This window comes from Lonchura striata, chromosome 6, assembly GCF_046129695.1.
Source record: "Lonchura striata isolate bLonStr1 chromosome 6, bLonStr1.mat, whole genome shotgun sequence".
Classification (NCBI taxonomy): domain Eukaryota; kingdom Metazoa; phylum Chordata; class Aves; order Passeriformes; family Estrildidae; genus Lonchura; species Lonchura striata.
The window spans coordinates 65577310-65600777 of NC_134608.1; the positions used below are offsets into that span (position 1 = coordinate 65577310).

General features: G+C 52.3%; 2 protein-coding genes across 2 annotated transcripts in view; one reads left to right on the top strand and one right to left on the bottom strand.

Moving 5' to 3' along the window:
• Nucleotides 1-382: 382 nt before the first annotated feature.
• LOC144246555 (uncharacterized) overlaps nt 383-23468 on the top strand; it is a 196701-nt gene continuing 173615 nt past the window's right edge. Inside the window, exons 1-2 of the mRNA XM_077784465.1 lie at nt 383-416; nt 2601-3393. Of these exons, the coding sequence (XP_077640591.1) occupies nt 383-416; nt 2601-3393 (827 nt within the window). The remainder of the gene's footprint in view (nt 417-2600; nt 3394-23468) is intronic.
• Nucleotides 21082-22014, bottom strand: LOC144246413 (olfactory receptor 14A16-like). Its single transcript, XM_077783811.1, has one exon. The coding sequence runs from the start codon at nt 22012-22014 to the stop codon at nt 21082-21084; it is 933 nt and encodes a 310-aa protein (XP_077639937.1).

Consider the following 23468-nt stretch of genomic DNA (forward strand, 5'->3'; position numbering starts at 1 on the left):
AGCCACAAGGAAACAGGGAATGGGGATTTTCCTACTCCTGGGGAGTTTGACATCCTCAGCTGAGGAGAGAAGGAGGCAGCAGCAGAAAAGGACAGCTGGGCTTCACCCTTCCACAAGAAAGAGGAGGGGAAAAATCTCTCATCATGTTTGCAGCTGCTCCCACAGGGATGTGAGGGCTGATCCCAGAGCCCCAAGGATCACATTCAGGGCAGCCCTCAGGGAATGTTCACCTGGTATTGGGGGGCTGCATGGGAGCACCTGGATCTTGGAGCACCCAGCTGTCCCCCATGTTTGGAGGTGCCTGAGGAGGGCTGGGACGATGCCAGGGACATCCTGCAGTGACATCCCCCCTGTCCCACTCTGTGTGTGCTCAGTCCCAACCATGACCCTGATCCTGGTCTCAATCTCACTCCACGGTTAGACACACTCAGAGTTCCGTATTTAATCTCAGCCCAGTGCCAAACTTATCTAGGCCCAGACCCAATCCCAGCCTCAGCTCTAAAGCCAATCCCATGTTTTGCCTTAACCCCAATCCCAGCTCTAATCCAAATCTCAGCCCCAACTCCAACCCCAGACCCAATTCCAGCCCTTTCCTAAATCCTCAGCCCCAAACCAAATCCCAGGTTCAGCCCTTCTGGGGGTTTGGGGGTGTCTCTGTCCCTCTGACCCCAATGATGTTTGGGTGGGGTCACACCAGGGCTGAGAGGGACAGAGACCCCCCAGCCTCCCCAAGGATGAGAAGGTCGGAGAGCCCCCCCAGCCCCGAGCACCCTCAGCGGTGAGAGGGACACAGAGCCCCTGGTCCCCAGCCCTGCACAAACTTTCCCTGAGGTCAGAGGGATGAAGACCCCCTGAGCATCCCCCAGGGTGAAGGGACAGAGACCCCTTGAATATCCCCTGGGAACCAGACAAAATAAACTTGCCAGAAATCAAACATAACTCTGCATAAAGTACTTTGAGGAATATTTCATTTTCCCACAAGTCACTTGTGATGGAAATGCAAACAAATCCCAAACATTAATAAACCAAGAATAGAAGCGATTCTGTGGCAATTCCAAGTTTCATCAGTTCCCATGCAGCTCCAGCTCAGCTGCTGGCAGGTTCAAATAAAAGAAAAGTGAAAATTTGGCCCAATACAGATTATTAAAAGGAAGGGACTGCGCTGTGTAGCTATGACAAAGGTGACAGGGAGGAAAAAGATATTGATTCTCATATTTGGACAAAACCTCCAAACCTGTGAATTTGGGAGTTATTCAGGAATTTAGTTAGAGCTCGGCTTCTTGTAGGACTTATCAGTCTTGCTGGTATCATTTGTTACCTTTCTTTCAGTGATTTTAACAAACTTTGCAGGGAAGGACAAGAAAATATTATCTTTACACTGGCCACCTACAACAGCCATTTTCCTCATAAGTTCTTCCATAAGTTGCTCAGAGAAAGCTGCATCCAAGTTTCCAAGAGATCCTCCAGAAAGAGGCAAAACCTTCTCAGAGGAGGGAACCACGCTGCTGTCAAACACGCTTGGGGTCACACAACAGTGCCCTGAACTCACTGTGCAAAAATAATGTCACAATCTGGTTAACAAAATTGTTGGAGAGATGCCTCTGCCGCAATTAAGCTGCTAAGGAGACCAAATCCAAAGTGGATTTTATTGACAGTAAATGTGAGGTAGAGAGAGAGATGGAAAGAAAGAGAAAAGGGGAGAGAGCAAGGGACTGACAGGAACAGAGATCTCCCCTGGAGCAGGGCTAGTGTGACATTGTCCCCTGTGTGCGTGGCCTTCCCAGGGTGGGGGTTTTACACCTGAGCCAGTTTGGGTAAGGGGGGTGGTGTTCACCCCCCACCCCGAGCAGGGATTGCCTCACTGTTTCAGGTTACAGTGTCAGATGTAACCAAAAGTGTTTTCAGTCCCCATCTCCAAAAACTGTTATCAACAGGTGGGGCAGTGTTCTTTATCTCTTCCATGGCTCAGCCCTGATAACGCCCTCCAGGGGCCATCTTCTGTTAATGGGCCATTGAGTGTCACTGCAGCACTGATAAAATTACATCATCCCATTGTGGGATGCTCCGCCCAGGGGGAGGAACCAAGCATTCCTACCTGGATATAATCTCACCCTTGCAACACCACGATCACCTTGCCTGCTGCATTCCCAGAGGACAAGAGCTCCATAACCACCACTGGACCTTCAGAGGAAGACCAGACCCTTCTACAGGATCACTGCTTTGACAGAATCACGTTCATCACTCCAGCCGGACTGCAGCCACCATTTCATCAGCCTGCTACCACCACCCTGATTATCAGGGTGTCAGGTTATATCCTGACTCTGTGAGTTTAAACCAGTCTTTCTGTATCATAGCTTTGATCTTAATTTTCCTATTAAATTGTCCTTCTGGCTTAGACTCTCTCCCAGGTTTGCTTTGAAACCAGTACAAAACTCACTGTGCTCATCCCTTGTTTTCCTTTCAAAACAGGATTTCCCATCTCCAAATATCTTCCAGATGGAGGAGGAGGCTGCGAGGAAGAGGAAGATGCCCTGGGATGCCCAGGCAGGTGAGGAGGAAGTCAGTGCCCCTTTCCCCCTCTCTCCTGCTCCATCTCCCAGCCCAGCCTGGCCCCCGGCTGCAGGACAGCCCTGCTACCGGTGTCCTCCTGCTGGGGACGCACTCGGGGGATCTCCCTGCCCTTCCCTCTGGCAAATCCCATCCTCTCCTTGTCCTTCCTCCCCCAGAGCAGGAGCTGCAGATGGAGACCAGGAAGGACAAATCCCCGCAGCAGAACCTCATGGAAGAGGCCATTTTGACTGGCTCCACAGCACAGGAACCCAACGGGGAGGAAAAGCCCCAGAGATCCCGCAGGAGGAGGGGCTGCAAAACCAGCCCAAGGTCATCTGAGGAGGAAAGACACACCCAGTGTCAGGAAGGTGGGCAGAGCTTCAGCCAGAGCTCAGAGCTGGTGGTCCATGAGCAGCTTCATGATGGGGAGAAGCCGTACAAGTGCTCGGAGTGTGGGAAGAGCTTCAGGCGGAAATCCCACCTGATCCGCCACCAGATGATCCACACCGGGGAATGGCCCTACAAGTGTGGGGAGTGTGGGAAGGGCTTCGGCTGGAGCTCAGAACTCATCATCCACCAACGCATCCACACTGGGGAGAGGCCCTATGAGTGTCCCGAGTGTCAGAAGAGGTTTAGGTGGAGCTCTGCTCTCTGCAAGCACCAGCGGATTCACAACGGGGATAGGCCCTTCCGCTGCCCTGACTGCAGGAGGGGCTTCAAGCAAAACTCCCACCTTGTCCGGCACCGGCACATCCACACCAGGCAGAGGCCCTATGAGTGTCCCCTGTGTGGGAAGAGCTTCTCCAGGAGCTTTCACTTGACTCGACACCAACTTAGGCACAGGTAAGGGAAGCCCTGTGACTGCCCCGACTGCAGGAAGAACTTCGTGCGCTGCTCCAACTCCATTGCCCTTTAGAAGACCAATGTTGGTCAGAGACCTGGTGACCCACATTCCTTGTGATCTCTGATGAGAAGACACCTGGAAAGTGGTCTTCAAATCCTCCTGGATGCCCATAGACACCTGGATGAACACAGACCAGCAACATCCTTTGGGACTCTGATCAACATTGAAAATTAATTGGGAAGAGCTGTTTCTGTGACTTTACAGCCCAAGAAATTCTTACCTGCTGTGTCACTTTTTCTTCTGGTGGCATCATGCAATAATGGATGATCATGGAGATCTTTTCCCACTTGAATACTCTCCATGTTTATCCCATCAGAACACCTAGAATTGGGGTAAAAATAAAGAAATCAAGTAAAGAGGTCTAAAGCTGAATCATTTTACTGGGATTTGAATGTGAATTTGAGGTTAAGGGGAGGATTTGGTTCTTCTGGGACCATCCAAGCCAAGGGACATGGCCATGCTCTTGTAGTTGTTCCAGCAGAACGGGTCCATCTGACATCATCTGTTCTCCAGGAATTCCAGTTTTCTGTCCCAGTCCCTGGCCTGCGTCTGCCCAGTCCAAGTGTTCCCCACAAAATGCCCAAATTGCTGCTGAAGTGTCCTAGCTGACCCTTGCTGGGGATGTTCCTGTCCACCAACCTCTCCCGCTCAGCTCCATGGAGGGCTGGGAGGGGTTTTAGGTACTCCTGGTGGGACTGAGAGAGGCTGTTGTGGCTCTTGGGGCCATTTGTGGTGCTGGGAGGGGGTTTGGGGGCCTGCTGGAGGTAACTGGGATATACTGGGAATGAGTCAGGTCATCCTGGGGGCAACTGGAACCATACTGGGGACTCTGGGGTGACTGGGATGGAGCATGCTGGGGGCAACTGGGATATACTGGGAGTGTCTGGCACCATACTGGAGGTGACAACACTGAGAACAGCTGGGACCATTTTGGTGGCAAGTGAGGGCAACTGCGAGTGACTGTGTCTATATTGGGGACCACTGAGGTCATACTGGCAGTGAGCGGGACTGTACTAGGGGTGACTAGGTACAACTGGGATCATACTGGGTGGAACTAGGATGACACTGAGGGGGACTGGGATCATACTGGGAGTGACCAGGAACATGCTGAGGGCAGTTTGGACCATGGTTGGTGCAATTGGGATATCCTGGGAGTAGCTGGTACTGCACTGAACGTGGCTAGGAGTGGTTCTGGGCAACTGGAATTATGCTGGAAGCAACTCGGAGGAAGTGGGAGTGACTGGGAGCATGCTGGGATCAAGTGGGATATACTGAGAGAGACTGGGAATCACTGGGATCATACTGGGAGGGACTGGAACCACAGCAATGGCCTGGGCTGGGTGATGTGGGGCCTCAGAGAACGCAGGGAGCATTGTGACACTGCGGGGCCTGATGGATCCAAGGGGACATTGTGACACTCTGGGCCCAGCCTGGCCGTGGGGTGCTTTGGGAACCCGGGGGTGCACAGGGCAGCAGAGCAGAGCCCCTGGATCAGGGGCAGCAGCTCCCCGGGAAACCCTGGGTGGGCAGCAGGGATGCCCAGGGAGAAGAAGAAGCCAAGGCCCAGCACCCCAAGGGTGGCAGCAGCTGAGGGAGGGGGCAGGAGGGAGAGGCCACTGCTGGGATGGCACAGAACTACTCAGGACTGAGCCACGGCTGTGTAATATCACAGGGCCTGTGTGACATTACAGACTGGGCTGTGACATCACAGGGGCTGTGTGAGGTCACTGGGGAGGTCACTCTGCCCCAGCCCCACCCAGTTCCCCTAGAGAAGTCCAACGCTGCTCGTGCACAGCGGGGTCCCCTGTCCCCCTGTGTCCCCCCACCCCCGGTGCCGCAGCCTCCCCCAGAGGATGTTCCATGAGATCGACCCCAGAGCCTGACACGGGGACGGGGGCCGGGGCTGTGGGGGTGGGACAGGGGGACAAGGACCCCCCGGCAGCGTCCCCGTGTCCCCCAGGGCCAGAGCCTGGGCCAGGGCTCCTTCACCCTGTGACCAACGAGGACTTGGGAGCGCTGAAAAAATCCCCAGCAAAAACCAGATTTAATATTAAAGTGACAGCAGCACAAAGTTCCTTGGCAAGAGTCACTCTGCCCCTGACTGGACACTTCAGGCACAGCAAGGAAACAAAGCAACAACAAAACCAAAAAAAATCCAGGCAATCAGACCAGAAACAAACTGAGAACTGTCCCTGTGTGTGTGTGAGACACAAGGCCAGTGAGAGCAAGGATAAAAGGAATACGGCCTAAAAGCTTTACTGTATGTCCTGGTTTGAAAGAAAAACCAGTGAGAGACTCCAAGTCAGAAATACAATTTATTGGGAAAAGGGGAAAAGGTCAAAAAATACATGCAATAATACAAAGGGAAAGGCTACTGACAAAGTCAGAATACAACCTGGCCCGCGTGCTGGTAGCAGTCCGAATTGGAGTAGCTGCAGTCCTCTTGGGATGGCAGATGTAGTTGCTGTGTCTTCTCAGAGAACCTGTGGAAAGGCTCCCCTCTGTGAAGAAATCTCCAGTTTTATCCAGGTGGGAATGCCTAGCTCCTCCCCTTGGGCAGAGCATCTCACAATGTGTCATTATGAGTCACAAGGTGTGTCCTTAATCACCTCCTCCTCCTGGATGGTGTTATCTCTCAGGCATTGATGGGGCCATTAACAACAGATAAGGAAAACTGCCCCAAGGCAACTTCTACTCAGATGGGAATTGGAAAACATTTTTTTTTTTTTTTTTAAACTTGGACATTATCCACCCCTTTTTCCTATTTCCATCTTCTTCGTGATGAAACCTTACACATAGTTCTCACTTAAGACCAAGTTTCCCTGTGGTACACAACGGGTTTGCCCATCCTTCTGCATTACCCACCAAGTATAACCGGGTCCTTGAGCAAAAACAATCCCACGGATGGGTTTGTCTTTGCCTGGGGTGGGATTAATCCAAACAGTCTTTCCTAAAATACCTTTCATATGTACCACAGGGACTTTATCTCCATCCACTGTCTGCAAGGGTTCAGATTGGGCAGGACCAGCTCGATTGATGGACCCTCGGGTGTTGACTATCCAGGTAGCTTTTGCCAAGTTCAGTTCCCAATTCCTGAAAGTTCCCCCACCAAGTGCCTTTAGGGTGGTCTTAAGCAGTCCATTACATCGTTCAACTTTCCCGGCAGCTGGAGCATGATATGGGATATGATATATCCACTCAATCCCATGTTCTCTGGCCCAGGTGTTGATGAGGCCATTCTTGAAATGTGTTCCATTGTCTGACTCAATTCTCTCAGGGGTGCCATGTCTCCACAAGACCTGTTTTTCTAGGCCTAAGATGGTGTTCCGGGCAGTGGCATGAGGCACAGGGAGGTTTTCAGCCATCCTGTGGTTGCTTCCACCATGGTCAGTACATAGTGCTTGCCTTGTTGGGTCTGGGGAAGCGTGATGTAGTCAATTTGCCAAGCTTCCCCATACCTGTATTTCAACCATCGCCCACCGTACCACAGAGGCTTCATCCGTTTGGCCTGTTTGATTGCAGCGCAGGTCTCGCAGTCGTGCATGACCTGTGAGATGCTGTCCATAGTAAGATCCACCCCTCGGTCTCGTGCCCATCGGTATGTTGCGTCTCTTCCCTGATGACCAGAAGCGTCATGGGCCCAACGAGCTAGGAATAGTTCTCCTTTATGCTGCCAATCTAGGTCTACTTGTGATATTTTCACTTTGGCGGCTCGGTCTACCTGTTTGTTGTTGTGATGCTCCTCAGTAGCCCGACTCTTGGGTATGTGTGCATCCACGTGTCGAATCTTCACGGTCAGCTTCTCTACTCGGGAGGCAATGTCCTGCCAGATCTCGGCGGCCCAGATGGGTTTCCCTCTGCGCTGCCAGTTAGCCTTTTTCCAGCGACTTAGCCATCCCCAGAGAGCATTAGCTACCATCCATGAGTCGGTGTAGAGATAGAGCCTCGACCACTTCTCTCGCTCAGCAATATCTAAAGCCAGCTGGACAGCTTTAAGCTCTGCAAGCTGACTTGATCCACTTTGTCCCTCAGTAGCTTGTGCCACTTGTCATGTGGGGCTCCACACTGCAGCTTTCCATTTCCGGCTAGTGCCTATGATTCGGCAGGAACCATCCGTAAAAAGGGCATATTGTCTTTCAGTTTCTGGTAGCTCATTATATGGTGGGGCCTCCTCAACACGTGCCACTTGCTCCTCTTCTTCAGAAGACAATCCAAAAGTCTCCCCCTCAGGCCAGTTTGTTATAATTTCCAGAATCCCAGGGCGATTCGGATTTCCAATACGGGCACGCTGAGTGATGAGGGCAATCCATTTACTCCATGTGGCATCAGTGGCATGATGTGTAGAAGGAACCTTTCCTTTAAACATCCACCCCAGCACTGGTAGTCGGGGTGCCAGAAGCAGCTGTGTTTCAGTGCCAATTACTTCTGAGGCAGCTTGAACTCCTTCATAGGCAGCCAAGATTTCTTTCTCTGTGGGAGTGTAGTTTGCTTCAGAGCCTTTGTAGCTCCAGCTCCAAAATCCCAGTGGTCGACCCCGAGTCTCCCCAGGCACTTTCTGCCAAAGGCTCCAGGACAAACCATGGTTCCCAGCTGCAGAGTAGAGTACGTTCTTGACCTCTGGTCCTGTCCTAACTGGGCCAAGGGCTACAGCATGAGCGATCTCCTGCTTGCTCTGAGTGAATGTTTGTTGCTGCTCAGGGCCCCAGTGGAAATCATTCTTTTTTTCGGGTGACCAGGTAGAGAGGGCTCACAATCTGGCTGTACTCGGGAATGTGCATCCTCCAAAAGCCTATGGCACCTAGGAAGGCTTGTGTCTCCTTCTTGTTGGTAGGTGGAGACATAGCGGTGATCTTGTAGATTATTTCTGTCGGGATCTGATGACGTCCATCTTGCCACTTGACTCCTAGAAACTGAATTTCTTGAGCTGGTCCCTTAACCTTGCTTCGTTTAATGGCAAAACCAGCTTTCAGTAAAATCTGGATAATTTTTTCTCCCTTTTCGAAGACTTCCCCTGCTGTGCTCCCCCACACAATGATGTCATCGATATACTGTAGATGTTCAGGAGCCTCGTTCTTTTCCAGTGCAGCCTGGATCAGTCCATGGCAGATGGTGGGACTGTGTTTCCACCCCTGGGGCAGTCGGTTCCAGGTGTACTGCACTCCCTTCCAGGTGAAGGCAAGCTGAGGTCTGCATTCTGTTGCCAAAGGAATGGAGAAGAAGGCATTTGCAATATCAATGGTCGCATACCACTTTGCTGCCTTGGACTCCAGCTCGTACTGAAGCTCCAACATGTCTGGCATGGCAGCGCTCAGTGGTGGTGTAACCTCATTCAGGCCGCGGTAGTCCACCATCAGTCTCCATTCCCCACTGGACTTGCGTACTGGCCACATAGGGCTGTTGAAAGGTGAATGGGCCTTGCTGACCACCCCTTGGCTCTCCAATTTACGAATCATCTCATGGATGGGGGTCACAGAGTCTCTGCTGGTACGATATTGCCGACGGTGCACTGTTGTCATGGCAATTGGTACCTGCTGTTCTTCAACTCTCAGCAGTCCCACAGCAGAAGGGTCATCTGAGAGACCAGGCAAGGTATTCAGTTTCCGGATGTCTTCTGTCTCTACAGCAGCTATCCCAAAAGCCCAGCAATGTCCTTTTGGGTCTTTGAAATATCCATTTCTGAGATAGTCTATGCCAAGGATGCATGGGGCCTCTGGACCAGTCACGATGGGGTGTTTCTGCCACCCGTTCCCAGTTAAACTCACTTCAGCCTCTAATACAGTAAGCTGCTGGGATCCTCCTGTTACCCCAGAAATAGAAATTGATTCTTCTCCTACATATCTTGATGGCATCAGGGTACATTGGGCACCGGTGTCAACCAAAGCTGTATATTTTTGTGGTTCAGATGTGCCAGGCCATCAAATCCATACGGTCCAATAGATCCGATTGTCCCTGTCCTCTACCTGGCTAGAGGCAGGGCCCCTCTATTCCTGGTCATGGTACACGTTGCTCTCTTCTGGTAAATAGGTTCCTGAGGTTCCTTCAAGAGGATCAGTTATATCATTATTCTTATATTGTCTGGAACTCTGTGTTTGAGAGACTGGAGCAGCATTGACTCTTTTTGTGTTAGGTGTTCTTTTTAGTTCACGTACTCGGGCTGCTAAGGAAGAGGTGGGTTTTCCATCCCACTTCCTCATGTCTTCTCCATGCTCCTGAAGAAAAAACCAGAGGTTTCCTCGTGGAGTGTATCCTCTCTCCTTCGCTTGGGAGCGCTGGCTCCTAATGGCAGAGATTCTTCTTGGTTCTGGTGAAATATGGTAGCCTTCTTCCTTAAGTTCCTTTTTTAGTTTCTTATGACTCTCTTCAATCAAGTCCCGGACTTGCTCAGCCAACCTTGTTTCCACGGACGAGACATGGGTACGAAATGGGGCGGTGACCGTATCCTCGTAAATTCTTAATTTATTGGCTAAGACGCCCACCCTGTCCTCGCCTTCTCTCCACTGTAGTGTTGCCAGGTAACGAGAGTACATCTCTGGTCCAAGCCGTGCAAATCGCAACCACATTTGTGATGTGCACTGGACACAGTCTGGACTCTTAGGAAATCTCTCATCTTCTGCGAAAATTATCTCCAACACAGCCAATTCCCTCAGGTATCGGATACCTTGTTCCATGGTATTCCATTTTCCTTGGAGCACCTGGAGGTCTTCTTTACAAAGGTATCTGTCCCTCACACTTGCGAGCAGTTGCCGCCAGAGGCTGAGAGTTTCCTGGGTTCTCCCAATCCCCTGGTCAATGACCACATCCCGGGATAGTGATCCCAGTTGTCTGGCCTCACTTCCATCCAGAATGGTGTCATTGGCTGCAGCGTCCCAGATGCGGAGAAGCCAGGTCAGGATGGAATCATTTGTCTGGTGGGTGAATTCTCTCCGCAGGTCATGTAGCTCACCCAGGGATAGAGAGCGAGTGATGATCTCTGGTTCCGTCTCTTCCGCTGGGTGCGAGGGTCCTGCAGTGTCCTCATCAGTCACTATGCGGACTGATTTGCTCCTCGATTTCTTCTTCTGAACGGGGGCAACTACTATGGGTTCAGGCTGCTCTGGTTTGGTGATGGTTTGTGTGGAGATGCTGATGGCGCTTTCGGTTCCTTCCTCCTCTGTGCCGGTCTGTGTAGACATAGACACTTTTGCTTTGCTTTTTGTTTTTTCCTCCATTACAGTCTGCGTAGACACGGACACTGTTGTTTTCCTTTTGGTTTCTTCTTTCTCTATGGCAGCCTGCATTGACATGGATGCTGTTGTGGTATTCTGTACAGGCACGGCCACTGCTGCTTTCCTTCTTGTTTCCTCTTCCTCAAGAAGACGCTGCACCACACTATGTATGTTTTGCTGCACCACACTATGTAGTGTTTTGTTTCTAAGCATGTTGCAGATTGTGCACAGAAGACAAAGAAGAACTAACAACAACATTATGCTGTCCTTGGCATCCAGAGGGAACTTAACATTTTCAAAAGCTGCTGTGTCAAGCCTGAAAGGTTTGAAAACATCAATCTTTACCCCTCCCCCCAGGGGCTGGGTGAGGTTGCTGAGGCCCCAAACGTAGCAGCCTAGATTAGGACAAGCAAACAGAATTGAGTACATATTCCAAATCATGTTCGTTGCCTCAGAGGTCATAATGCAATAGACATAGTAGACCAATAAAGCAATTCTCATACCATACCCTGGTCTACACATGAGCATTACAATTGCCAAATAATTCCCCACATTCGGGAAAATATAGAGAGCTAGGTATAAGACCCAAAAAAGCATGTTAAGCATCATAGTGAAGAGGTACCCTCTACAATACAAGATTGTAATTCTGACTTCTCTCAGTAATTTCTTGCCCTACGTTGGGCGCCAAAAATATGTCCTGGTTTGAAAGAAAAACCAGTGAGAGACTCCAAGTCAGAAATACAATTTATTGGGAAAAGGGGAAAAGGACAAAAAATACATGCAATAATACAAAGGGAAAGGCTACTGACAAAGTCAGAATACAACCTGGCCAGCGTGCTGGTAGCAGTCCGAATTGGAGTAGCTGCAGTCCTCTTGGGATGGCAGATGTAGTTGCTGTGTCTTCTCAGAGAACCTGTGAAATGGCTCCCCTCTGTGTAGAAATCTCCAGTTTTATCCAGGTGGGAATGCCTAGCTCCTCCCCTTGGGCAGAGCATCTCACAATGTGTCATTATGAGTCACAAGGTGTGTCCTTAATCACCTCCTCCTCCTGGATGGTGTTATCTCTCAGGCATTGATGGGGCCATTAACAACAGATAAGGAAAACTGCTCTAAGGCAATTCCTACTCAGATGGGAATTAGAAAACGTTTTTTTTTAAAACTTGGACACTGTACTCAAACTTAACAGGACTTAACTTATACCTTCACATAAACTGATACTTTCAATTTCACAATTTAGCAAAAGAAGAGAGCTTAAGCGTATTTAACCTAATTAATAACCAGTGACTTTGCAATTTAACAAAGGAATAACATTTAACAATATTAAACTTAGATTATAACTTATATTAAACATTGGAACTTGGCAAGAGAACAACTTTTACCAGTATTTAACTTAGTTTAGACCTTGTGATTTAACCTCACTTACAGGCCTGACTGGCTCAGCCATCCAAGGCACTCAGAGACCTCAGGGAGCAGCATTTCTGCCACATTTCCCCAGCACAGGCACTCCTGTGTGCACACAGACACAGAGAGTCAGTGCAAGGCACCTGTGAGAAATTCCCCTGAGGGCAGGGAAATGCTCCCTGGGGATGCTTTGGCATCTCCCCAGCAGGGAAGGGTTGAGCCTGGAGGAGTGGGGGGATCGGCCCAGGCTCCCTCGTTGTTGGGGATCCCCGAGTGCAGCAAACGGGAGAGTTCCCGGCTCGGAGAGGCCTCACTCAGAGGGAGTCGCTGGCCCAGGAGAGCTCCAAGGGCTCCTTTTGGAGCGCTCTTTGTAGGGCCCCGAGAGAGAGGGGCTGCAGTCCCAGCCATGTTTCATCCTGGCCGCACTTGGCATCAGCAGCTTTCTTTGGCAGGGTGAGAACAGGGATGTTGTGCCACCGAGGGAACACAAACAGTTCCCAGGGCTGCTCCTAAAGCAGCCAGGAGTGGGCTGGGCAGCAGCAGTGCCTGGAGCAGAGCGTGTTTGTGCTGAGCTCCAGAGGAGCTGAGCCCAGGGGCTGCTGGCCAAGGCCGAGGCCAGCGAGCATTTCTCAGCTGGCAGGGCGGCCTGAGAAGGGGAGGGGGGAATGCACCAGCACAGGAACCATGGAACCAAGGGACCATTGTGACACTGTGGGGCACCATGGAACCAAGGGACCATTGTGACACTGTGGGGCCTGTGAGACCAAGGGACCATTGTGACACTGTGGGGCACCATGGAACCAAGGGACCATTGTGACACTGTGGGGCCTGTGGGACCAAGGGGCCATTGTGACACTGTGTGGCACCATGGAATGTCGGGATCATTGCGACACAAAGAGGCCCCATCAAACCAAGGTTCCATTGTGATACCACAGGGCCTCAGGGAACTGTGGAGACCATTATGACTCTTTGGGATGTCATGGGACCAAGGGACCATTGTGACATGGCAAGACCCCAGAAAGCCAAAGGTCCATTGTGACATTGGAAGGCCTCATGGAATCATGGAGACACCATTAAGAGACTTCACAGCTTCATGGAACCAAGGGGCCATTGTGACACTGTGGGGCCTCGTGAAACCAAGAGGCCTTTGTGGCACTGCAGGGCTGCAGGGAACCAAAGGTCCATTGTGACACTGCAGGGCCTCGTGTCATCAGTGTTCCATTGTGACCCTGTGGAGCCAAAGGAGACCATTGTGACATCGCAAACTCCCAGGGTCCAAAGGTCCCTTGCGACATTGTGGGCCTCATGGAACAGAGGATTCACTCGACATTGTGGGGTCTGGGGAACCACGAAGACCATTGGGAGCTTCAGGGCCCCAAGGAACCAAGGGAACACGGAACAGGTCTGGCTGGTTTGGCCTCCAGGGGCTGCCTGACAGCTTGGCACCTGCAGGATCTCTTCTCATTTGCGATTGAAGCACTGAGGCTTGGGGCTTTACTTCCTATGGAAAAGAACTCTCCTTCTCCTCTAGGCACACATGGCCAGAATTGGGATTTCACCTCCATTTCCTTATATCCAGGGATTGTTCCCATGGACATATTGCCAGGACAAATCTGGCAGGCAGTTGTTTGGTAAGGGTCACTGCTTATCTGCCTCCAAAACATGGGGGAAGGCTCCACGCTTTCCTTCCTTTGGGAAAGAACTGTCCTGCTTCTCCAGGTGCCATGGTCAAAATTGAGATTGTCTCCAAAATTCCCTATCTCCAAAGACTGCCCCCAGGTAAAATCTGCCATTCCTGAAAAGTCTGGCTGGCCTTGCCCTAAAGAGGCTCTCACCTGCCTTCCAAACAGTGGGGCTCTGTGCTTTCCTTCCTATGGAAAAGAACTGTCCTTCTCCTGCAGGTGCCAATGGCCATATTTGGATTTCACCTCCAACACTGCCTATTGTGAGAGCCTGGAGGAGATTTTTGGCTGGAAACATTTCATGTTGGGGGGCGGAATAGGCAGGTCCAGTCTTGCCCTGCCCTGGAACCCCAATCCCCCCAGAGCCTCTATCCCAGCCCAGCAGTGTCTGCCAGTCCCTGGCACCGCACAGGCAATGCTCCACAGCCACCTCTGCAGCCCCAGCCCAGCTCCTGAGTGACCAAATGACCCCAAGTCCCACCTGGGGGAAGGGCCCAGGAAGACCAAGGGGAATTTAAGGCTGACCACAAGGCAAGCACACATCTTGACCTTGCCTTCTCTTGGAATTTCCATCTGAACATTGCTGGAATCCAGGAGTTGGTAGCTGAGTGTGTGCTTCTCTGTATTTTTTTTTTTTTCTCTCTTTCTGTATCTACCTCTTCTATTTCTGTACTCTTGCAAATATTGATTAACTTAAAACTGAACAGGCTTAGAGTTTGTGAAGTTGAATGGGCCAAGTTAATACTTTGAGAAGTTTTTTTTGTTGATTGAATGCCATATTAAAATGTTTGCCAAAGTTTCTATGATTTTCTAAATTTCCTAGTAAAGGCTGTTTTGTTGTCTAAAGCTCCTGAGAAACTCTTGATAGTATTGCTCCAGTGCATCCAACTCAGAAGACACAAATTATTGTCATTCCTTTTGAATGTCTCCTCGAGAGAGTTTTTTAGTGGATGGGGGTCAGGGCTTGACTGTCCTGCTTGGCACAGCCCAGGCAGGGCTTTCACAGCCCCATCCCACACTCCATTTCCCAGCTGGAGCCGCTGGTGCCTCTGAGTTCTGCTGCCCCAGCCCCAGGGACGCTCTCCTTGTCTGCCCATTCCCCCAGGGTCTCTGGGCAGGGATGGCCTCAGTGGGGGCTGCTGACATCCTCAGCAACTTGGAGGCTGTTGCTGAATTTTACTGCTCCAGAGGCTTCTTCAGCCTTCAGCTCTTCAGTTCAGGAATTCAGTGCCCTGGGGCTCATTAACATTCAGAATATTTGAACAAGCCAAGCCCCTGGGAATAATTAAAGTTTCCAAATCTTTTGTGGTTGATTATACAGATTTCAGGAGCCTATTTAAAGTGAATACACTATATTTATAAAGACCATGAGAAAAGATTTCTTAGCTTCTCTTTAGATATTTTTTCCCGTTAATTCATTGATAAGTACAATCTCCAATTGACACTGAATGCAAGTACCTCCTCACGCAGTTGGAATAGATATGAAAATCAAGACCCTTTGTGGCTGACAATCCATCAGACTCTGTCCCTATCCCCACCCCACTGTTTCCCCCATCCAAGCCCTGGCACTCAGAGCAGCCTTGTGCAAATCTGAGCTCCCTCCAGCCCAGGCTGCACCTGCAGGTTTTAGCTCTTTGGCTCCCACTCCCACCTGCTTTCCCTGGAGAAGGAGCTGTCCGAGACACAGAGGGATGTACATTTCTTGCCAGCCAACAAAGCCAAGGGAAGGCACAGCTCCATCAAATACAAAAGTCATTCCTCTGCTGGATATTAAATCCACTTTGCACAGCAGAGAGTCTCAGAGCAATGGAAAACACCTTCTGTGCCCAGCACAGATCCCAAGGTCCCCCCAAACCCTCCCTGCCCCGATTCTGCCCAGATTTGCTCTCTGCACACCCGAGTCACAGGCTGAAGGCAGGAGCTGCCTCCATGCCCAGAGGGAGGAAAAGAGGGAAAGTGGATGAAGAGCTCTCCTGTGCAGAGCCAAGGTCCAAGTGCCCCTGCAATGGGAACCACAACTCATCAGGTTTGTGTCCTTTGGGCTCAGTGATGGTGACACTCAGAGGCACAGAAAGGTTTCTTGCCAACGAAAAAAAGTTAAATATTTGAACAGTTTAATAACCATCACAGCTCTTCCCTCAGCTCTCTGGGATGTCCCAGCAGCATCTGACATGTCCCGCATCCCCAGGGGATTTCTGTACAGGAACAGTTTTAGACAAAGACATAAGAAATGGTAATTCTGTGATGGATATAAACACAATAAGATATCATTCATATTTATTAGAACTTCAGAAAGATTGGGTCACTCCCTGTTGCTCAAAGCATGAAACCAGTCAGTTGAGAGGTCCTTGAATGACCAGAGAGCACCTAGAGGAAGAAATCTGGGGGCAACAGTTAGGACATAGAACCAGCTGGTCTGGTGAAGAGATGCCCTAAGACATGACTGGAGAACTGGAAACCCCTGAAGAACAGGGGAGATGTTACAAAGAGAATATTGGTGACTCAAGAAGAAGGGAAGATCAGTATTTCTTCTCTTTCCCAAACAGTACACCTCCAGCAAATTCCTGTTACTAGTGGGGAAAACTTTGATAGTTCTTAATAGTAGTGAACTAACCCAGATAATAAAAATGTCCTTGTATAACAAGATATCTTAAAACTATGCCCATTTCCAGGCAGACATCAGCTGTGTGCACATGGACAGGCAGTGCCACTTGTGCCCTGAGGTGCCGAGCTGGGATTGGATCTCTCAGAGAGGAGCTGAGGGAGAGCAGAGCACCTTGCAAGCTGCAGGTCCCTGCCAGCCCCGCAGGGCTCCTGTGCCATCAACATCTGCTCTGCTTCAGTCTGGAACAGGGCCCAGCACGGTGCCGGGACTATCAGAGAGCCGAGGTTTGTGCTGGAATTCCATGCCCTCCCCATGGCGCAGCAGCCCTGCATTTCCCTGCTCCAGCCTTGGTCTCCAGCACAGCCATGGAGGCTCTTTGGGCTCCTGAGTGTTCCTGCAGCCCCCAAGGGCAGCTGAGCTCTGCCTTGGGCACAGGCAGCCCTGGCCAGCGCAGGCCATGCTCAGCAATTCCTTGTCTGTGCCCAGCCTTGCTGCCAGCCCCGGCAGCGGCTGCGTGGCCCCTCGGTGGCCCTGTGCTGGCCCGGCCATGGTGCCACAGCCCCTGTGCAGCCCAGCCCAGGACAGGAGCATTGCGGCTGGGAACGGCCCCTGTGCCGTGGGGCCCTGGGCAGCCTTGGGGCTCTGTGCCCCATGGCCTCCCTGCTGGGCAGCCTCTGCCAGCTCCTGCAGAGCCCGTGGCACCTGTGGGGCTGCACAGACAGCCCTGCCCGGGCTCTGCCGGCCTCGGGGCCAGCAGAGAGGCGGCCAGGGCTGGCCATGGCCGGGAACAGGCCCTGAGCCCCACAGGAGGATGGAGCTGGGCCACAGCCAAACTCAGCCCAGGGCAGAGCTGGGCTCAGCAGCCAGGGCTGCCCAGGGCTGGCACAGACAGAGGCTGGCGCTGACAAATGTCCTGGGCCCCTCCCTGCTCTGTCCGTGACCCAAGGGCACAGAGCAGCCTCCTCTCTGGGGCTCTTGCCTGTTTTCAATGCCTGCCCAGGCGCTGGCCCTGCCCCACAAGGCCTGGGCTGAGTCCTGCCCCTGCCCGCTCAGCCAGGCTGAGATGGACACTGATGGTTTCTGTGCCAGGCTCTCCCAGCCCAGCCCAGCTCCCTGCCAGCTCTGCCAGCTGCCCTGAGCTCTGGGCAGCACCAAGGGCCTCTCCCCAGCACAGCCCAGCCGGCTCTGGCCCCACAGCTCTGCTCAGCCCAGGCTGCTCTGGGCACTGCCCCACGGCCTCAGCCCCTGCCAAAGGCACAGCAGCAGCTGCAGCTCAGCCAGGACTCAGCCCCACCATGGGGGAAGGGGCTTGGCCAAGGCCAAAGGAGCTCCCTGGCTGCCCTGCTCCCCTCTGCCTGAGGTGCTGAGAGCTCTGCAGCCCCTCCTGCCATCCCATCTGCCCAGGCCAGCACAAGAGCCCCGGCCCTGGGGCCCTCCAGAGCTGCTCCTGCTCCAGGCCCAGGGCCCATCCCAGAGCTGGGGCAGCCACAGAGCTGAGCCCATTTCTGCTCATTGCTGCTCTGATGGGGATGCATCCTCAGCCACTTGGAGGTTGCTGATCAAATTTCCTACTCCGGAGACCTCTTCTTTCTTGAGCTCTTCAGTTACGGAATTCAGTGGGAAAAGCTTATAAATATTTGTTCAAAATGCACAAAAAAGAAAAGCTGCTGGGAATATATTACATTTTCAATACTGCTCTGTTTAATGAAACAGATTACAGAAGTGTATTCAAAGTCAATATACTGTATTAAAAACAATACCGAGAGGACTGTTTTGTCCTGTTTTCTTTTCCTGTATATAGAATGATATCAGCAATGTCCAATTGATATTGACCCCCAGCACCTTATAATGCAGCCTGAAGTAATATGAAAATCAAGACTCTTCATGTCTGACAATCAAAAACACTTTGTCCCAACTCCTCCCCACTATATTCTGAGGCATTTCTGAGACCGACAAGAATCAAGGACTCTGAGAAGGAAAGCAAATACTGTTATTCTGTGATGCCCCATGGAACCAAGGGTCCCTCATGACTTGTATCTCCAGGGCTCCATTGTGACACTGCAGCACTAAGGAATTCATTCTGGCACTCTAAGGTCGCATGGAACCAAGAGGCCACAGTGACCCTACAGGACCTTGTGGAACCATGCAGAGCTTTGTGACAGAGCAGGACCTCGTGTCATGATGGGGCCATGGTGACCCTGCAGGGCCCCATGGAACCAAGGGCCCTGAGCTGCTCCTCAGGGACTCACGGAATGAAGGAAACATGTTTGACACCGTGGTGGCTCTTGGGACCAAGAGGCCATTGTGACACTGTGGGACCAAGGAGAGCATTGCTGCCCTGCCAGACCTCATGGAACCAAAAATCCACTGTGACACTGCAGGGCCTTGGGGGACCACGGTGACATTGTGACACTGCAGGGCCAAAGGATCCAAGGGACTTTGTGATACCAAGGGGTCCCATGGAAGCAAAGGGACATTGTGACACTGGGAGGCCTCATGGAATCATGGAGACCATTGGGACACTCTGGGGCCCCTTGGAACTATGGTGACACCAAGCTGGCTGGGAGTGTGGATCTGCTGGAGGGTAGGAGGGCTCTGCATGGGACCTGGACAGGCTGGATCCAGGGCCCAAACCCAACAAGGTGAGGTTTAACAAGTCCAAGTGCCGGGTCCTGCACTTTGGCCACAACAACCCCTGCAGCGCTACAGGCTGGGGACAGAGGGGCTGGACAGCAGCCAGGCAGAAAGGGACCTGCAGGGACTGATGGACAGCAGGCTGGACATGAGCCAGCAGTGTGCCCAGGTGGCCAATAAGGCCAATGGCTCCTGGCCTGGATCAGGAAAGGTGTGGCCAGCAGGAGCAGGGCAGTGATCCTTCCCCTGTGCTGGGCACTGGTTGGGCAGAACCTCGAGTGCTGCGTCCAGTTCTGGGCCCCCAATTTAGGAAGGACATGGAGGGTCTGGAGCATGTCCAGAGAAGGGCAACAAGCCTAGGGAGGTGTCTGGAGAGAAAGTCCTGTGAGAAGCAGCTGAGTGAGCTGGGGTTGTTGATCCTGGGAGAAGAGGAGGCTCAGGGGAGAGAAAGTGGTGTCAGGGCATAGCTTGAACTTGATGTTCTCCTAGGTCTCATCCAACCTTGCTGATGCTGGGATTCTCTGAAACCACCCTTGGAGCAGTTGCAGAAGGAGCCCTGGGCCTCCTCTTCAGAAGCTCCAGCAGCCCAGGTCCCTCAGCTTCTCCTCACAGCCCCAAAGCCCATCCTGTCAGTCCTGCAGAGCCTCTGCAGCTCCTCCTCACTGCCCAGAACAGGGAGCCCCACAGCCAGACACAGCAGCCCAGATGTGCCCCCCTGGCCTGGGGTGCCTCTGGCAAGGCAGAAGCACCAGGCACTGTAGGAGCCTGCAGACAATTCCTGCAGCACTTGTGGGATGATTCTGCTCCCCAAGGGATGTTCCCATGGTGCCAAGTCAGGAACTGCAATGGGGAGTGGGGCCAGAGAGGAAAGGGCAAACAGGGATGGGCTGTTTGCAGGGGAGGGAACAGGGGTGGGCAAGAGGAAGAAATTTGTATCAGGAAGAGTAAAGAAAGCAAAGGGGAAACTAAGGAAATGCTCAAGGCAGTTTGGGGGTGGCTGCCAGGCAGCCCTGGCTCTGAGCAGCAGCATCTGCAGAGGGACAGGAAACTCTCAGCTGATGGGAACAAACTTTCTGGCTGACTGCAGAGGCCAGGACAAAGCTGAGTGGTTTCCCTGGCGTCCCCCAGCCCTTCCTGGCCCCAGGGGCTGATGGCATTTGTGCTGCCTCAGGTTCATGTCCCCACAGCACCAGCATGGGGGTGCTCTTGCCTGCTGTGTGCAATGCAAACAGGGGCTGCTGAGCCAGGGCTGCTGTGTCTGTGCCTGCAAGGATGCAGCACCTCTGTGAGCTGGGGGAGAGGCCAGGGCTGCAGAGGGGGGATGCTGTTGGCAGCTCAAAGAGGACGCTCTGGGACGCTGCCCTGGGCTGTGCAGCGCACTGGGGATGGATCAGCCCCTGCTCTGCTGCTCCTTCCCGTCTCCCCCAGAGCCCTTGCAGAGCACCAGCCGTGCTGTTTGCCCCCAGCCTGCCCACGGCCAGCCTGGGGCTGCTCACGGGGGTTTTCTGTGCTGAGCATTGGCCTGGCCGTGTTCTTGAGAGAGCCTGGGCAAGGAGCCTGGAGCCCCCAGGCCCTGGCCTGAGGCGTCAGCGCTGCCCCAGCAGTGCCCATGGCCTGTCCCTGCTGCAGCCCCGGCACTGCCACCCCCAGGACTGTGCCCGGCCCCGAGAGCACTCAGGCCCTGCAGCAACACCAGGGCCACCAGGGCAGCGGGGCAGGGCCACGGGAGCAGCACTGGCAGCACCAAGTGCTGCTGCTCCTGGGCACAGCTGCTGTGCCAGCCCTGATCTGCCCCAGCTCTGCACACAGACATTGCTGCTGCAGCTCCAGAGGAGGCAAGAAAAGGGCATCTCTGCAGAAAACTCTGCTGGGACATCCTTTAGTTCCTTTAAAGTCTCAGAGACTGCAGTCCCTCATTGACACAGTCTATGGGTACAGGGAAGGTGGAGAGAAACAAAATGAGAAATGCCACAAAAAATGATAATTCTTTGTGGACAATATGAAAAAAATAAAACACATATAAAAAACACCAAATGAAACCAACAAGAAGTATCAAAGAATACTTTCATTACAAGTGATTTGCAGCAATTGGCCAGCAGTTTAATATGCTTGACAGCATCCAGTCAGCTGTCTCCACACTGCAGCCTTGAGCTCCTGGTTCCTGAGGCTGTAGATGAGAGGATTCAGAGTTGGAGGCACCACCGAGTACAGAACTGACAGGGCCAGATCCAGGGATGGGGAAGACATTGAAAGTGGCTTCAGGTAGGTAAAAAATGATGTGCTGATAAACAGGGAGACCATGGCCAGGTGAGGGAGGCAGGTGGAAAAGGCTTTGTGCCGTCCCTGCTCAGAGGGGATCCTCAGCACAGCCCTGAAGATCTGCACATAGGAGAAAACAATGAACACAAAACAGCCGATAAGCAAAAAGGCACTAACAGCAATGAGTCCCAGTTCCCTTAGATAGGATTTGGAGCAGGAGAGCTTGAGGATCTGTGGGATATCACAGAAGAACTGGCCCAAGGCATTGCCATGGCACAGGGGCAGGGAAAATGTATTGGCTGTGTGCAGCAGAGCATTGAGAAAGGCACTGGCCCAGGCAGCTGCTGCCATGTGGGCACAAGCTCTGCTGCCCAGGAGGGTCCCGTAGTGCAGGGGTTTGCAGATGGACACGTAGCGGTCGTAGCACATGATGGTCAGCAGGAAATACCCTGCTCCAAGGAAGAAGAAAACCAGAAAAACCTGAGCAGCACATCCTGTGTAAGAGATGTTTCTGGTGTCCCAGAGGGAATTGTGCATGGCTTTGGGGACAGTGGTGCAGATGGAGCCTAGGTCGCTGAGGGCCAGGTTGAGCAGGAAGAAGAACATGGGCGTGTGCAGGTGGTGGCCGCAGGCTACGGCGCTGATGATGAGGCCGTTGCCCAGGAGGGCAGCCAGGGAGATGCCCAGGAAGAGGCAGAAGTGCAGGAGCTGCAGCTGCCGCGTGTTTGCCAGTGCCAGCAGGAGGAAGTGGCTGATGGAGCTGCTGTTGGACATTTGCTGTGGCTGAACGTGGGCAGCTATTTATGGAGAAAGGACAGGGACAAGTCAGGAGAGGCTGCTCGGAGCCAAACCTGGGCCATTCCCTGCAGCCTGTCCTGCTGGGACTCACCCACCCTTGTTCCTGCTCTGGGAAACCTTCACCCAGGTCCCTGCCTGAGCTCCAGTTGTGCTGGCTGAGTGTGCCAGAAGCAGCCAGGCCTGTTCGTGGGGGCTCTCGAGGAGCCATCCCTGCCCTGCTGCCCTGGGTTTGTGGCCCTGTGGCAGAGGGACAAGGCTGGATATTCAGGATTTGTCAGGGGAATCACTCCTAATGCAGAAAGGCTTGGTACCATCTGCATGCTCACTTCTAGGGGAAAAAGATGACAGGAGTTGGTTTAAGGAATTGTTTTCCTACCCATAGATCATTCCTTTCTCTCTGAGGTCAGAAATCCCCAGCATTCCTGCTGCACTCAGAGTTTGCCACTGAGAGATGAAAGAGGCAAAGGATTCCCCGTGGCTGAGGGAAGCTGAGGGGCTGGATGGGCTTGTTCCCCCAGCACTGCTCTGTTCAGCCCCCTCTGCTTCCCTGAGCATCTCCCTGGGCCTGGACATCCCCTCCTGAGAGGTGCCTTGTCCCTGCCAGTGCTCACAGAGCCCATCCCACCCTGTGTGCCCTCGGCCCGGCCCTACAGAAACCTGCCTGTGTGCAGGGCCCTGGCTGGGGCAGGCTCTGTGTGCAGCTGGGCAAGGGCAGCTCAGGAGAGCCCTGCTGGGCCCTGCAGAGGTGATGCTGCTGCTGCCCAGGGCTGAGGAGTGGCTGAAGGCCCTTTGGGAGGCTCCCAGCAGAGAGACTGACCACCCAAAGTCACAGTTCTGGAGTCTCTGTCCAAACATTCATTGGTGATCCTGTGTTTCCCTTTAAACTCAGAATGTTCTGTCATTCTGGGATTACAATTCCTGTTCTGCTTCTCTCAACCCCCTGTTGTCTATAATTAAACAAGAAAAAAGCCCTTGCAACAGTGTTAGAACAGTAAAGTAAAAACCAGACCTTTATTGGAACATTCCAGGTGTCCCAGTGGGGATGAGGCACAACCGGCCCCTGATTTCAACAATTCATTGAGGTTGATTAAGTAGGATAGTTTACAAGGACATTCGAAAGAATATTCACTTGTCCCAGTTACACACCCCTGGCTCAACCCATTGGAGTAGGTCCAAGGACATTTTTCCCCCAGGTTTCGTTATCACTGCTGGCATACAAAAACCAAAATGTTCTTCTTGTAGGTCCTCATCCTGTTGAAAAGACTATATAATATTCAAAAATGCATTTATACAGTCAGGTTATTTTTCTAAATTCTAAGAACAACCATAAGGAAATGTACTAGAGTTAATTAAATATTATAGATATAGAGATATATAATAAAACTTTAATATTGTTCAGTAAGAGTTTAAGAGAGGTAATCAAGAGTTTA

What these genes read in the sequence shown, in the direction of transcription:
- LOC144246413 (XM_077783811.1), bottom strand. Translation starts at nt 22,014, where the DNA reads ATGTCCAACAGCAGCTCCATCAGCCACTTCCTCCTGCTGGCACTGGCA.